The 16,153-nt window shown below is 31.7% G+C and overlaps 1 protein-coding gene across 1 annotated transcript; it reads left to right on the top strand.

Annotated features, from left to right (window-relative positions):
• The first annotated feature begins 1,456 nt into the window (after window positions 1–1,456).
• Window positions 1,457–15,859, top strand: LOC134246763 (excitatory amino acid transporter 3-like). The gene is made up of 9 exons (XM_062729125.1): window positions 1,457–1,631; window positions 2,217–2,672; window positions 10,164–10,206; window positions 10,840–10,981; window positions 12,689–12,869; window positions 13,365–13,598; window positions 14,518–14,712; window positions 15,153–15,287; window positions 15,605–15,859. The coding sequence occupies exons 1-9, from the start codon at window positions 1,588–1,590 to the stop codon at window positions 15,795–15,797; spliced, it is 1,623 nt and encodes a 540-aa protein (XP_062585109.1). The 5' UTR covers window positions 1,457–1,587; the 3' UTR covers window positions 15,798–15,859.
• Window positions 15,860–16,153: the final 294 nt, after the last annotated feature.

The following is a 16,153-nucleotide window of genomic DNA, read 5'->3' as shown; positions in this document are numbered from 1 at the left end:
CTTCATCACACGCATACGGAATTTATATATTTTAGTTGAATCGATACACAAGAGCATGCTCTACGTATGAATAATATATAAAACGAGGTAAATTATTGACATACAAGTTATTGAAAAGAATATCAGCAGTCTCGTTTAAGTCATAATTTTGTAAGTTCTATGGTCGATACAGTTACCTTGACAGCAAATACAATTTATCATTGAGTCAAATGCTGACGACTGGCGTTTTTCATACTTAATAATTGTACGTTCATTATTCATACACTGAATTGCGACGAATGTTTCCGTTTTTCTCGATCATGACAAAAAACAGGGGGCTGGTGTGACCGGTTGGCAGGGGATGCTTACCTCTCCATGGCACCTGATCCCACCTCTGATGTTTTGGAGGTCCCTGTTTGCTCTGATCCGATTTTGTATTGTTTTATAGACTTTTGTTCCCTTAATAATATTCGTTATTTCCACATGTCTCCTTCTTCCTGATTGATCATATTTGTTATCAGAAAATTGAAAGAATTTCGCATATTACAAGTTTTGTTAAGAATGCAAGCACTCAAAAAAACAGATAAGCTTTTCTAAAGATGAATTATAAGTAGAACCTCATCTTGAAATCAAATTTTTAAAATGCGCATATTCAAAAATCGAAAAAGCACATAAACATATATTTCGAAATTATACATGTTAAATGCTTGCATAACACCACGTTCTACCTAAAATGATGGAGAGGACCTTAGTTTGACCTTCATTATTCGTATCTCATCAAAATTTACTGTGATGGGTACCTAATTAATCTCATATTTTTGTGACTGAAGAGGAAAAGGCCAACTGAAAAGTGCTGTATATCAGGGTATTTACACTTTCATTGAACTTTAGACAAATCTGACTTAAGAGCTACATAATAGCTGTTACAGCCCCACGCTGCAACTGTAAAATTCCAATCCTATGGAATACAAATAAAGCAGCAATGAATTTGGTTTGAAATGAAGGTTATTTATTTCATCTATACAAATAAAAGGAACGTGGGCAGTAAAGTTCTATTAGCGAAATACATGTTCTGTGCTCGATACAATGACCAATAAATGTGCAGATTTGCAGAATTTTCTGCTTAATATACTTTCATCACAATTGCAGAAAATCGTCCCTCATAAATCTGGCTCCTTTATGAGTTTTTGATCAGTCTTTTATTGTATGTTGAAAAAATTATATTGTTTAATTCAAATATGCTAAAAATATGAAATATATAGCAAATAGTTTTGACGTAAGAGGTTCTGCCTGAACTTCTCTAAAAAGCTGGCGTGTGACATACCTTAATGGGCTAAAAAAAAAGGATAATAATCGTGATAAGTATGCTTATAAATAGACGTAATTTTATTCATGCTTCGTAAATACACGTTTAATTCCTATTTATTCATAAATTGTAAGGACATGTATAATGCTTAATTACATTTGATTGTCATCTCCACATCTTTTGTGCTTCATTTTCTGACGTATTTTATAAACTTCACAGTCTCTTTCTGTCAGTGTGTAGAATATTTTCTGGGAACAAGAATAGTTTTTTCTACGAAATTATTCCAAGAGCTGTTACCTCATATGAATATTAAGGGAAACCTCTTGAATTACACAGAGCCCCTGAGGTAAACATTCAAACCGTAGTTTGCTGAATCTTTGACTGGAATGATTTTTTGCAGATTATCACTTTTCTTGTGTTTTTAAGGAACGAAGCTCATTTTAACCAATCTTATACCATTTACGTGTATTACGTTTTTTATAACTGCGACGCGATTGATAAAAATGGGTAAAATGCAAATTATGCTATATCGTATAACATAAGTTAAAATAAGTTTTATTCCATATAATCTAATTTCAGTGTATTCAAAGACTTTTTTTTCTCACAAAATGACTTCAAGTTTAGTGTATTTTAAAAGTATTGTTAAGCGGAGTAATACGTTTTGATTCACTAATTGTGACGTAGTCAACTTATGTTATATACGGTATAAACTAAATCAATTATTCAATGAAATGACGAGTTACAACTTAAAATTAAATTGTAGAAAAATAACTTTTTACATTTAAAAAAAAACCCAATATTTTTTAAAACTTGAATATCAGAGCTGATTCGAGTTATTTCAGTGCAGTTCGCTTATCTCATCATTACTATTTCCCTTATCTTGTATTTTGTGTTGAATTGAAGAAGGAGGAAGTTATTTTGTTCTTTCTAGCACGGCGAAAAATATCAGAAAAATGGTTTCAGTCGGACAACAACGGTGCAGGGCCATCTTAAAGGACAATCTGCTGGTCATTTTAATGATCATTGCGGTGGTCATCGGAACTGGCATGGGACTAGGCCTCAGAAATGAAATCTCGACAAAAGACAAGAAGGCGATATTTTATTTACAATTTCCCGGAGATCTGCTGCTAAACATGTTGAAAATGTTGATTTTGCCTCTGATCGTGTCCAGTTTGGTAAGCTCCATGTCTGGCCTTAAAGCTCAGGCCACTGGACGAATGGGACTCAGAACTGTGGTTTACTATATGCTCACTACATTCGGTGCGGTCATTCTTGGAATCATTCTTGTGTCGACTATCCGACCTGGTCATAAAAGGGACACTGACATCGAGAGAAGTGGGACACCGAAATCTGCCGAGGGAGTGTCGGCGTTGTTAGACCTAATCAGGTACGACATATCAAAAAAGTGTTCTACCCTTACATATATCTTTCTATATTTTTATTATTCATAAAAAAGTCCAACAAAAGAAATGTTTACTGCCTCAGTCTAGCAATTCCATTGTCATATTTTATGTTTTAAGTAACGAACACGAGCAAACTTTATTTGCGCCATTCCATTTCCACTTGCATTTGCGCCAAAAATACGTATGCGCCAATTTTTTTCTCTTTCGATAGTGTAAGCATAGATGATGTCATTCTTCTTTTCCATTATATGATGTAATTAATAGTACTAAATGAAAATGACATCTTTTTAACGACAGCATAATTTATCAATTATCAATTTATTACTTCTTATTTGCGAACGTTCAAAATATTTTTGATAAATTAACAATGCATAAACCTTAAGTTAGGATATTTTGAACTTCTCATTCATTTTGTGTTTAGTTTCTTTAATTGTGGTAGCCTTGGTTTATTTGGTGCGCTAGGACGTTTTGGAGACCTGAAGTAATTTCTGCATCTCATCACATGAATACTGTTTGTTATTTACATACATTTCATCTGAAACGTTTTTAGATTTTCTTGCCGTTACCTCCCTAAATTATAACAGGCACTAGACATCAGACAATTAAGAATGATAACTGCTTCGATGGAAAACGCAATATATATATATATAGGATACTCCACCTACAAACTTGAGATATCTTTTGATGCACTGAATATGAGTAAAACCATAGATTGAAGAAAAACCAAATAACCAATTGATTATTTTTTAATGAATCTAAAAGTGTTTCGAATTGTTGTTTTTTTTTTTTTTTTTTTGTTGATTAGCGTCCCTCTAGAGAATTTTTCACTCATATGGAGACGCTACCACTTACCGGTGGGTAGCTCCAACTTTTATCTTATAGTCGGCACTTACAAACATTGAGCAAGGAGAGATTTTTTGGTACAAGCACCTATTGCGATACGGGTTCTCGATTTATACGGTCTCATTCGAAAGACCGGTCTTCACCACTCGATCACCTCGGCCATTTCCATCAGATAAAGGGTACCAAAGTCTGCTGAGTCGTGTCCAGTGCGGTCTCTACGTCCCACAGCTGGATTCGAACCTGCAATGTAAGGGTGAAAGTTTTGAAAGCAAAAGTTGGGTCGAAGAAAATATCGCTGATATTTATTTTACCGTTATTTGTGTTTTCATTGAAAGATATAATTTTAAAAATTCTCAAAAACCACTTTACAGAAAACTGAAAATTATGTGGAAGCATCATGAAGATTCAAAATTGATAAAATCATGATCCTTGGGGTAGGACTAATAGAATCACTCATTACTACGAGTGTGGGATAGTGAAATTCCACCGAGGGGATTCACTGTCTAGGACGAGGCTTTGTCGAGTCCTAGACCGTGAATCTTGGTCCAGAAGTGGAATTTCACTATCCTACACGAGTATGTAATTGAATGATTATTTTTCTCGCAGTATTTTATCCAAAATGACGGCCAGCTGTCAATGACGTCGCCATGATAGGGCTTAAAAATATAAAAATAAAAATTCTTTTAATTTTCCATCTAATTAAAAAACTAAATGCACCATCAGATAATAATACCTGAAAATGGTTTACGCGTAGTGTAAACTAATAAAATGAATTTCAGTCCATGTAAATTAATTAGATAGATAAAAACTAGGAATAAAAAAACTTATCTATCCGATACCTTAAGGTATGTCACTCGTCAGCTTTTAGAAAAGTTCACGCAGAACCTCTTACTTAAAAAGCATTTATTAAAATTCAATTTTTATAAAATATTTATATTCAACAATGTAATTTTTTTTAACATTCATCGAAAAAACTGCTTAAAACTCTACAAAGAAGCAAGATTTATGAGGGACTGTTTCTTGTGGTAGAAGGATATTGAGCAGAAATTTCTGCAAATCTGCACATTTATTAAATTTGATGTCTTGAAACTTTAGCCTCACATACTTTTACTCGGAGAATATTTTCCGTTATGATATTGCAGGAATATTTAATATAGGTCTTAATTTATAATTTTAGAACAAGTTTTACACCTTCCGTCAACAAACTTTGCCAAGAAATGAAGATATATTAAAGAAGTCAAGATAAAATTTACACCATTTTTTGCCTGAAAATCACATATTTTGACCAATATTTCAAAATTAACATCACTGACCCCAACTTTTTCCTTCATTATTTTAAACTACTCGATACCTGTGACTGATCAGCACTTAACTCCTAAAAAGCTTGATATAAGAAAATATTTTATTGCCTATTTAGTTTTTTAATACCCCAAATATGTTATTTTTTAGTGCAAAAAGGTCACACAATAATAAACGCGCATTAATTTGCAAGATTTGTTCAATGATAAATATTATTCAAACTATTTTATGTAAAATAAGATTAAATTTATCAACGTAGTGACCTCTGATAAAATAAAATTAGAGATAAAGTAATAAATCAAAGAGTTAAAATTTAAATGCAAAAAGGTCAACTTCATTGTACCAAAGATCAGTAAGATGCACACTGACCCCCTATTTTCTCTGCGATTTTGAGTCATACTATATGAGTACTTATCCAAAATATACTTCCCCAAAAAGCCTTGATTTAACAAATTTGACGAGTGATTTACCTTAAACTTTCATTCAAGAAGAACCCTCCGCGATCTAAAAATAGTGCCATTTAAAAAGTGAAAATACGACAATATTTTGAAAAAAAAGTTTATCTTTATAAATTAAATGACAACCTTTTAAGTATATATAATATTTTTTAACATTATTACATATTCTTTGTATAAAAACGGAAAGTTTACGTTATCGTTCATGGCGTAGTAATACACAGTGTGAGACAGAAAAATCTCACACTGCTGTCTCACACCGGACAAGTCAATCTTACACTGGTGATTATGCGAGAAAAGACTATGTATGGTAGAGTATCCAATTTTTACATTAAAATAGAAAAAAAAAATCTTCTTTTCAAGAATAACTGGACTAAAAAATCTGAAATGTATGTAAAAATATCCTCGGGTTGTATAAATCCTAAATTCTGCATATCATGACAAATAGGGGTAGGGCGTCGACACAATAGGTATAAGATAGGTGTAAACAAGATGAAAAACAACAGAGCCAAAGTTATTCATTGAGCGTTGTGGCCTATATATCGGCAACTTGTTTGAAGGAAAGTTTTTGACTGATAAAACTCAAAGATACAGAAAAATGTCTATATTACGCATGAACCTACAAAAAAAAATCGATAAAATTCCGGCAAAACAGTCAATATATCACCAAACCCCCTACCTCCGTCACTACCCGAACTCTGTCACGCTGTTTGTACACGAATACGATTGTGACGTCATTTTTGCATCCTGAAAATCTACAATCAAATTCAAAGCTACTATAATGGTCAAGTTCAAAAATGCGCTAAAAAAAAATAATCTTATTTCTTAGATATCATGATTAAAGTAAAATCAGCAAGCACCTTTTCCCCTGTGTGCCATTCCATCAAAATCTCGACAGGTGCTCAACATGCTCATTAAAAATTATTTTTATGAAGGTCTATTATTTAAGGAATCAAGCTTATTTCAACTTTTGTTATACGATATAATGAAGCTTATTTATTTCAACTTTTCTAATACAAAATAACATAACTTGTGGCAGTTTACGTTTTATAAACCCCGAAACGGTTTATAAAAAAAGCGTAAACTGTCTCAAGTTATGTTATTTTGTATTACTAAAGTTGAAATAAAGAAGCTTCATTCCTTATAATTTAATTTCATTGTAGACAATAAGACATGTTTTCCTCAAGAAAATGGCTTCAAATTTAGCATATTTTAAAAGTAACTGCATGCAGAGTAATACGATTTTGACGTTAACTCACTGTGACCTAGGCAAGTAATATTATACAAAATGGATAAAGTCTTTTACCCAATCAAATGGCGTGTTACAACTGAAATTAAATTATATAAGTTTAACATGACATGATATGTTTGATAGGTCTTGAAATATATTGTTTTGTATACAAATGCCAGAATGCGCTACGCGTTGAAATTAACGTTAGAGCGACATTTTTTAGTATAAAATACTTTAAATTAACGCTATTTATTTATATTGCTGAAGCCTTTCTAAAAATACAATTTTATACTGTTTGAAATCATTAAAACAGTTCTTTTATGTTTAAAAATAAAAAAAGGTATGAAAATTTAACTGGGGAATACATTTCTTTAAAACGTTGGCAAATTGTGGAAGACCCTGGTGACCGAGTGAATGTACATTGAACGAAATGACGCTGGCGGGATACGCGTTCTATTTAGTGGTGTTATATAAGCCCTGTTACTGCAATTTGTTTTAATATCACTAAAAACAATGTTCTTGTTTATTACTATGTGTAGCAAACAAGAAGCAAATCCAAACATCATTTGAAGAGAAACCCGGGGCGTTTTCCACTTATAGTGACGGAGTTTGGGTACTCAGGATAATACATATACATCAGGCTTAGAGCGAATTATGTTGTAAAGTAATGCATTACATTGCCATTACTTCAACAATTTGGGCATTAAATTACCATTACCATTTCACTATATTTTCTTAAATTAATGCTTTACATTACCGTTACATTAGTAAAGTAATGCATTACCTTTACCATTACTTTGGGGGGGGGGTTTAAGCATAGAAATTTATACAAAACTTTGCGTTTTTTTTTTTCATAAGTATGTATCCACCCCCTTCAAAACAAAACTTGATAGATAATAATTCAAATTTGATTTTAAGTTTTTGTATATATTACATTGTCAATATCTTACATTCACAGATAATTCAAACTTTTAAATTATGTTATACAACACTTGTACAATATCCCCTTTTTGTTTAACTACTGATGTCATGAAGCAATTTAACTTTTGGGGCACTGTAACCCCTATCTGCCTAAAATATATAATAATAAAGCATATAGGCTATTTTGATTAGCACCTTATGAAAAAAAATAAATGCATTGAGAAACTTTTTGAAAAAGTAGACGGATGTACATTTTGATCTGCTAATCATATAACGCCTGTGTGTCTTCTATTTTCTTTGGTACAATTAATGAAATTTTCATGGTCAGTACAAGTTTGACCAGCTTAATTAATGTTTTATAAACACAGTCAGGAGAAAGGGACTGGTAATTTGGAGCGTTTCTCCAAACAATGCATTGTTTTAATTGTTACATAACCCAGAGGCGTAGTGTGTTTTGATGACACTCTAGCTATTCAAAAGGTGGCAATTATCAGTTTACACTGTACATTAATTAGTGTATCTCATATGTGATTTTTTTTTTAAAATCGTTTAAAACTATTTTATATAATTCATTGAAATCAATTATTATCTGAAAAAAGTTTGAAAACTAAATGTAAGATAAGTGTACAGACTTTTAACATAATAAACAGTGTATTTAAAAAGATACAGAAATTTTGTTTAAATGGGTTAACTTTTTATCCAATTTTATCATTTGCAAAAAAATAAAAATAAATGAATAAAAAAAATAACCTAAACAATAATTTCCATCACCCATGTCCATTTTAATTTCTTAAGATAGGTACATGTACATACAAAATAATGCTTTGTAATGCTATGTAATGCCAGCATTACACTGGGTTTTATGAAGTAATGCATTACCATAACCATTACATGTAATGCAAATTTTTTGGCACTTAGGATAATACATGTACAGAAAAACCAAGCCTGATGTACATTACGAATTGCAATATATTTCGTTTTTATTACGTGCTATTTAAGGAGGCTGGGGGTCAACAAATTAACCATCACATATAGCTATACATGTATTTTTAGATATAATATATTTTCAGTCGTCAACTACATGTACATGTATCATTTGACAAAGAATTTTTTTTTTATACATTTTAGTTTTAAGTTTGATCATTTTGTGTATCTTTATGTAGCGAGTTTCTTCTGAAAAGGATCAAAATAGTCTTTAAAAAAGGTCACAACCACCTAGCCCACTTAATTTACCTAAGGTTATATTACGTGCTGCATATTACGTTGCGATCAATACCCTCCTTCGATAAGAAATTCGTCGATCGCATACAGATTTATACAAATAAAACATTTGTTTAGATGAGTTATCCTTTTCGTCCGAAATTATCGATAAAAGAAACGATTATTCGTAGACATTTCAAGTGACACATTTTTAAAAAACGTACTTGTATGTGTGACAGTTTTCAGGGAATACGTTTTTTAAAGAAATTTTACTTAAAAGGTCTATGAATGGAATGTACAGGGATAACGAACAGTATTCACGCTCAAACTTAAGCCCAATAAACAATAGATACTATAAGGAATGTGTTAATATTGTATATTTAATATATTTCTTTTGCTTTATGGTAAAGTAGAAGTTGCAAGTAAGCGATAAGTACCATTAATGATTTGCATATAGGAGGCATAGAAATAAAACTTTTCCTTTGGAAAAATACCTCTTCGATCAATATTTGTTAAATATGAGATGCACAATGGCGTTGCATAATTTGAAAGTCTCTTTTACTATCAGACGGTGCACAGTTTAGGAGGGATTGTGGATAACATATATGTATACCCCTCCTCCTTTAAAAAAGAAATGTTTTGTTTAAAGTGCTATAGAGTTTGGTTTGCTCATTATTCTCTGAAAATATTTTAATAGAAAATCTAAAATACATCTAGATTAACATTACTGAAATCAATTATATAAAAATGAATAAATTAATTCAAATTCATTCTAGAACTTTCAGAATTTGTTCAAACTTTACTTGAGATTGAATAATTTTATATCAAATTAAGCACCCCTAACAGATAATGCTAACACTACTTAGTTTTGGTGAAGACCTTGACACTAACGATTCACCAAAGTGATATATTTGATATATATACAATATACTTGTAGTTTGTCACTAACATTAAATTAGTATTTTGTATAACATGAATGAACTCTATAATTATGTTCATCTTTTCTGATACCCATATTACAAATTAAACTGGGTTTTAGAAAAAACCGGGAACAATTTCAATTGACTTCCAACACCAAAAATGGTACACTGTGGTAATAATACTATTTTATTGACATTTTGATTTGCCATAATGATAACTATGACTATAAAATGATGACTGTGACAAAGTTATCATGACTACACATTAAATATCCGCACAACTAAATAGTGGTATTTTCGAAAATTTAATCAGATAAATAGTTTAAAATTTGATTATTATATTTATCTATTATTCACTTTAGAATTTCTTGTCCGTTATATTGATCTTAAAATTGAAAATCTGTGCATTAAACCTTGTCATTGTTCGATAGAAGTGTGTCACTTATTTGGTTGTCTAAATACTCTCAGAAACCAGGTTTATACCTTTAAAAGATCATTAAAAAGAATAAAAGTAATCTATAAACTAAACTGTGAAACTATAGAAACCTCATGCCTTGATATTTATAAAAGAAAACAAATATACATTGTAAAGGATTTGTTTTTCAGGAATTGCTTTCCGCCAAACTTGATCCAAGCATGTTTTCAAAAGGTAAGTCTGTAATAAATAATCAAGTAATAAATTCCTAAATTCCTGATTTCTAAAAGTACGTTAATACAGAAAATAGTTTTTATACTTGCAATTCAAATAATTATGATCAATTATAATAAATCTAAAATTGCTTGCATTAAAATGGCTTCCTAATTGTGCTGGTAATCTAGCGGTAAACATCAGAAGACCGAAAGTTAATTAGATGATGACCACGTGTGTCAAATAAGGTGAGAGAGATATACACAGGGACTAGAAGCTAAATGTCAATCAATTTTAATTACCCAATAATGGACCTTAATCCATTTGATTGACAGGGGAATGCAGACCAGGTAAATCTGAAGGCGGTGCTTATTATCTCGGGCTTTAAGTTTGTAGGTAGTGGTTTATACACTGGATATAAACCTTCACTATTCTATCAACTTAATGATGACTGCATTATCTGAAAATTCCACTGAATGATGGAGTTTTTCCATTCAGTCACCACTCAGTAAACGTTCAGTCACCTTTCCATTATCTGAATGGTGTAGATCCAACTTGTGAATAATCATTATTATTGCTTTGTTTCTTGTTCACGTTTAATATTTCCTTTTGATTTTTTTAAATGTAATATATATTTTTTTTTAATTTCTCCAGCAAGAGACAGTAACTGAATATGAGAAAATTAACGTCAAACAGTATATCCTAGGACTGAACGCCACATATAATAGCACTACAGGCAGTGATACCAACAACTCGACTCTTATAAACGAGACAATCTACACCCAAAAGACCATTAGTAAGTTTTTATACGTATACATGTCAGGGATGGGGTAATTGAATAAAGTAATTGTAATTGAGTGTAATTAATTACATTTTTCAAAGTAATTAGAAGTAATTTGTATTTGAGCGAGCCTTCAATTACAAGTAATTGAATGTATTTAAATACATTTCAAAAAAGGTCATGTATTTTCAATTACTTCTCAATTACATTTCAATTACTTTTTTTCAAAATGAAAGTTTATATTTAAAAAGGTGTCTTATACTGATCCATGGGTTTATATTACTTATTCCCATGTTTTATAAATCTCAGTTCTCCCTATTCCCACTTGCATTGTTTAGATAGTTAATTTGTTTTACAGCAATTAGACTAACTACATCCCCTTTTAGATTTACCTGTATTATATTCATTTTAAGATAGAAAATAATGAATGGAATTGTGATAGATATTATTTATTTCCTTCAAAAATATGGATTTCAGAAAGTAACAAAAAAGATCTTGCCATACACCATACTGGTGGCTGCATTTCATTTCCGGAATTTTGAGTAATTATCAACTTTTCATTTCCGACATTTTTTAGTTTTCATTTCCGACATTTATTTGTTTTCATTTCCGACATTTATCAGATAGTACCTTTAGCTACAGATTTGAAGACTTTACCTATGAAAAATCCAAAGGAAAACATATAATAAATAAATTATTGAAATCCAATTTCTGAGTTTATTGTAAATTTATCAATGAATCGACTGTGGCAAAATGAAGACAATTGCACAAGAATTAAGTTTGAGAGATTGACTCAATGTTTACTGACTTACTCTGCGCAGATGTAAAGCAGAAAAAATAAAGTTCTGTGTAGAGCTGTGTAATAAGTGCATTATCAACCGGAGTAAAAACTGGATTAGAGTACATCAAGTGTCTTGGACAAAAGTTTGGTGCTGTCACTGACATTTGCTTTAGTACACATTAAATGAGGGGAAGAAGTTGTATGTAGATTTTTTATAAATATATTTTAAGTCAATTTTTGCAAATAATACTTTTAAAATTTCATTTTCACTGACTAGGAAAACATTAAATTGCTGCACATGTAAATTCCGGAAATGAAAACAAAATTATGTCGGAAATGAAAACAAAAAATGTCAGAAATGAAATAAAAAATGTCGGAAATGCTATGAAGATTTCCGGAAATGAAATGCAGCGATACTGGTGTAGTATGGGCTTGTGTTTGTACAATAATTAATTGTCTCATAATGTTTTATTTGTTTATACAGTGTGTCACACTCATTATAAGGTAAAGGTCTAATTTTGACCAGATGTGAACCCCTATCATACCCAAGAACAAAAACACTGAATGAAAGTTCGAATTCGATCGCTATAGAAAAAATCTTATTTTAAAAAAATCTTTATTTTTTTTTTTTATAAAAATAAAACTCGAAGTAATTAAAATGTATTTAATTACATTTGTCAAAGTAATTGAAAGTAATTAATTACATTTGAAAAAAATCAATGTAATTGTAATTGCAAGTAATTGACAAAATTATCAATGTATTTGAAAGTAATTAATTACATTTCAAAGTAATTGACCCCAAGCCTGATACATGTACGCATATGGAATGAAATCTACAGATTAGGGGTGAAAATACGCGTTTGATTCATGTGACGTCATCATTAACTCGTTCATACCTCTAATCAATTACGTGCAAAAATTAAGCACTTTATATTTTGTAGATGGTGAAGTTATTTCTATGAAGGTGCACTATGCCGAAGGAATGAACGTTCTTGGCCTCGTGGTGTTCTCGCTATTTCTCGGTGGAGTTTTAACAAATCTCGGTGAAAAAGGGAAACCTCTTGTAGATGTATTTGATTGTCTACATCTGGCAACTATGAAACTGATAACCCTTGTCATATGGTTTGTAAACGTAAATTACACATTGAAACAAGTATAAAATCCAACCTTTCAACTACTAAGAATATAAATTATGATTTTTGACTTATCTAATTACTGAATATATGGAAATTTTCGCCCCTTTCGCCCGTGTAACTAGAAGGCGAATTTAAAACGGGGCAAATTCAAAGAACATGAATTCTTAAACAAAGCTGTGATTTGGCGAATTTAAAAGGGGGCAAAATTGATAACGAGTGTAAAAAGGGCGAAAATAACACAGGGCGAAAATAACCCTGTATACAGTATTCTCTCAGGCATTGATAAATTAGGTGCCTTAGTCAATGCGTTTGTTCTGTTTAATTTTTAAATACGTTCAATTTTTAAAATTGGCTGAAAAGATTCCTATAAAGCAAGCAAAACTTACAATTCATAAGCAAGCATAATTTTATCACTTACAGTATTCATGCAATTGCTCAAAATATATGTTCTGTTCGTATAACGATTTCAGTCTTTGAACAGGTACTCACCGTTTGGAATTGTTTTCCTTATCGCTGCAAAACTTATTGGAATGGAGAAACCAATAGAGATGTTTACTCAGCTTGGCTACTACATGTTGACTGTATTGGTCGGACTGGCAATCCATGCATTTATAGTTCTGCCACTGATTTACTTCTTGTTTACGAGGAAGAATCCCTATAAGTTTCTGTATGGAATGCTTCAGCCAATGCTTACAGCCTGGGGCACAGCATCAAGGTACATGTGCACTTAAAAGGTTATTAAGATATATACGAAAATACAATTACTTATAATATAGATTTGTATGGTATTGATACACTGTATACAATACTAGTATGCCAAATCATACAGACAGTCTTCGATATGATTTTCCTCCGGCTTCTCTTGTCGGTATGAACGGCATGTTCTTTTGTCTCTTCATATTAGTTGTTCTTTGTGTATCTTTTAAGTGGTTCCATTTGTTTCTTTTCTTATGCTTCCTTCCAACATGATCCAAAACTTCCCAAGGACTCTGAAATACCAAAATCTTTGTCTGCAATTGCTGTGGAGGAAATAGGCACTTTTTGCAAGTTATCCTTTTTAAATAAACATCTCATAAAACAACGAGATAAGGAACAGTATATTTAAGATCAAAAGTCCATAAAAACAAACAGGAGCAGAGCAAGTTTAAGCGGACCTCCAAAACAATAGAGATTGGCTCACGTGCCATATAGGAGTGAGCATCCCCTGCCGACCATTCACTCCCGCCGTGTGCTCCTTGACATGATCATTTAATACAATAAAAATGTGGAAATGGTATAGGGAAAAATTGTAAAATTGTAAATAATTCTTTGCACATTTAGTTTTTTGACTCATATTCATGTGTTTGAAACTTGTAAATATTCATAATTATGAATTTGATTACTGATTCTTTTACATTTGCATGTAAACTACATATGCAGATTCAAGTAAGTGCAGGGATATAAGACCATATCTTCTTGCCAGTACAATTCAAATCACATTTAGAACTGGCAAAATAAGACTTACCGGTGTGTATTTCCAATTCGGAAATAAATTAAACCAAGACCTTTACCACTTCTTTCGATCTGAAGCAGATTCAAACATATAAAGTCTAGCCCAAAATTAACTACAGTTTGTACAATTTAACATTTAACAGCTCTGCAACGTTACCCGTGACAATGGATTGCCTTCAGAAAAGAAACCACGTGGACCACCGTGTAACTATGTTTGTCACTCCAATTGGCGCCACCATTAACATGGACGGAACAGCACTGTACGAGGCTGTGGCCGCCATCTTTATTGCACAATACCTAGGAGTGCCTTTAGATATAGGACGGATAATAATTATAAGGTAGTACATGTATACTTAGGACGGATAATAATCATAGGGTAGTACTTATCTTTAGGAGTGTCTTTAGATATAGGACGGATAATAATCTTTAGGTAGTACATGTATACTTATTTAGGGCGGATAATAATCAAAGGGTAGTATACTTAATACATGTAGTTAAGAGAGTCTTGAAAACAGGACGGGGTTGCAATAACAAGGTACATTTAGTACGATCAAGGCTTAGGAGAGTATTTAGACATAAGACGAATTATAATAAAATGTACAAGATAGTATTCTCAATACTTAGTAAGAGTCTATAAACATAGAACAATATGTAATAATAGGAAAAAAAGAATATATCTGGAATGCAGAATACTTTTAAGGGCATTTTTATTTCATAGTATACCACAATTTGTAAAATAAAATGAAAGTTCCTCATTTAGCGTTAATCTATTCCATAGTCTGACGGCCACAGCGGCAGCTATTGGGGCTGCAGGAGTTCCGTCAGCGGGGCTCGTTACCATGGCGATAGTTTTGTCTGCGGTCGGACTTCCTGTGGAGGAAGTGAGACTAGTTCTTGCACTTGACTGGTTTTTGTAAGTCCACATTTTAATGGTTTTGTATATGCTTGCTTTATAAAATATTGTCATTATCTCCCCCGACTCTGTTGATGATTATAAATATTGTTTACATCGTACTGGCATATTATTACTTCCATCATATTTAACAATTATATTATATATGTTATACAGTGTATCATGAGGTTGTCTCAAACAAAAATATATTTATTTTGAAAAAGAAAAAAATAGAATAATATATGTTTTTGGTGATTAAATTAGAATACTACAATTTCTATTAATCACACGAACTTTTTGCATTGATATATGATTGTACTTAATACCTAATATTTCAGAGATCGTTTTCGGACTGCAGTGAATGTACTGGGAGACTCCTTTGGTGCGGGCATCGTCGATCATCTATCTCGTCAAGACCTAGAGGAAATGGACAAGAAATGTTTGAAAGACGAAAGTCAGAAAGAAGATCACGCTAATGGTGTTGTTAATAATTTGCAAACCCATGATAAAAACACAAACACAAAAATGTAGGCTCATTCGCTGTAAGAATGAAATATTATCTGAAAGTTTTAGAATAAATTGTTTGACCTTGACATTTGTGTTTTTTATTCCAGTAACTTTGAACAATCGAAAAAAAGACCTGAAATAGATTCTCTACAGATGTGTACAAATGCACTAGGTACTACTAAATCGTGTCATATTTTGCTTTTAACGTACAACTTGTGTAGATATTAAGTGCAGTTCGTATAACGTAGTATATAATGGAAGATATCAAAATTAGTCCGTAGTTTAGACGCCACCTTTATAAGTGGAACGAAAAGAATTAACCTTCCCCCCCCCCCAGCACATTTTCAAACAAAAAAAACATATGTTGGACCCCCCCCCCC

This window comes from Saccostrea cucullata, unplaced genomic scaffold (genome assembly GCF_032062105.1).
Source record: "Saccostrea cucullata isolate Sc308-1 unplaced genomic scaffold, CSIRO_AGI_Scuc_v1 ctg2105, whole genome shotgun sequence".
NCBI lineage: Eukaryota > Metazoa > Mollusca > Bivalvia > Ostreida > Ostreidae > Saccostrea > Saccostrea cuccullata.
This window is presented reverse-complemented; position numbering and strand designations above follow the sequence as displayed.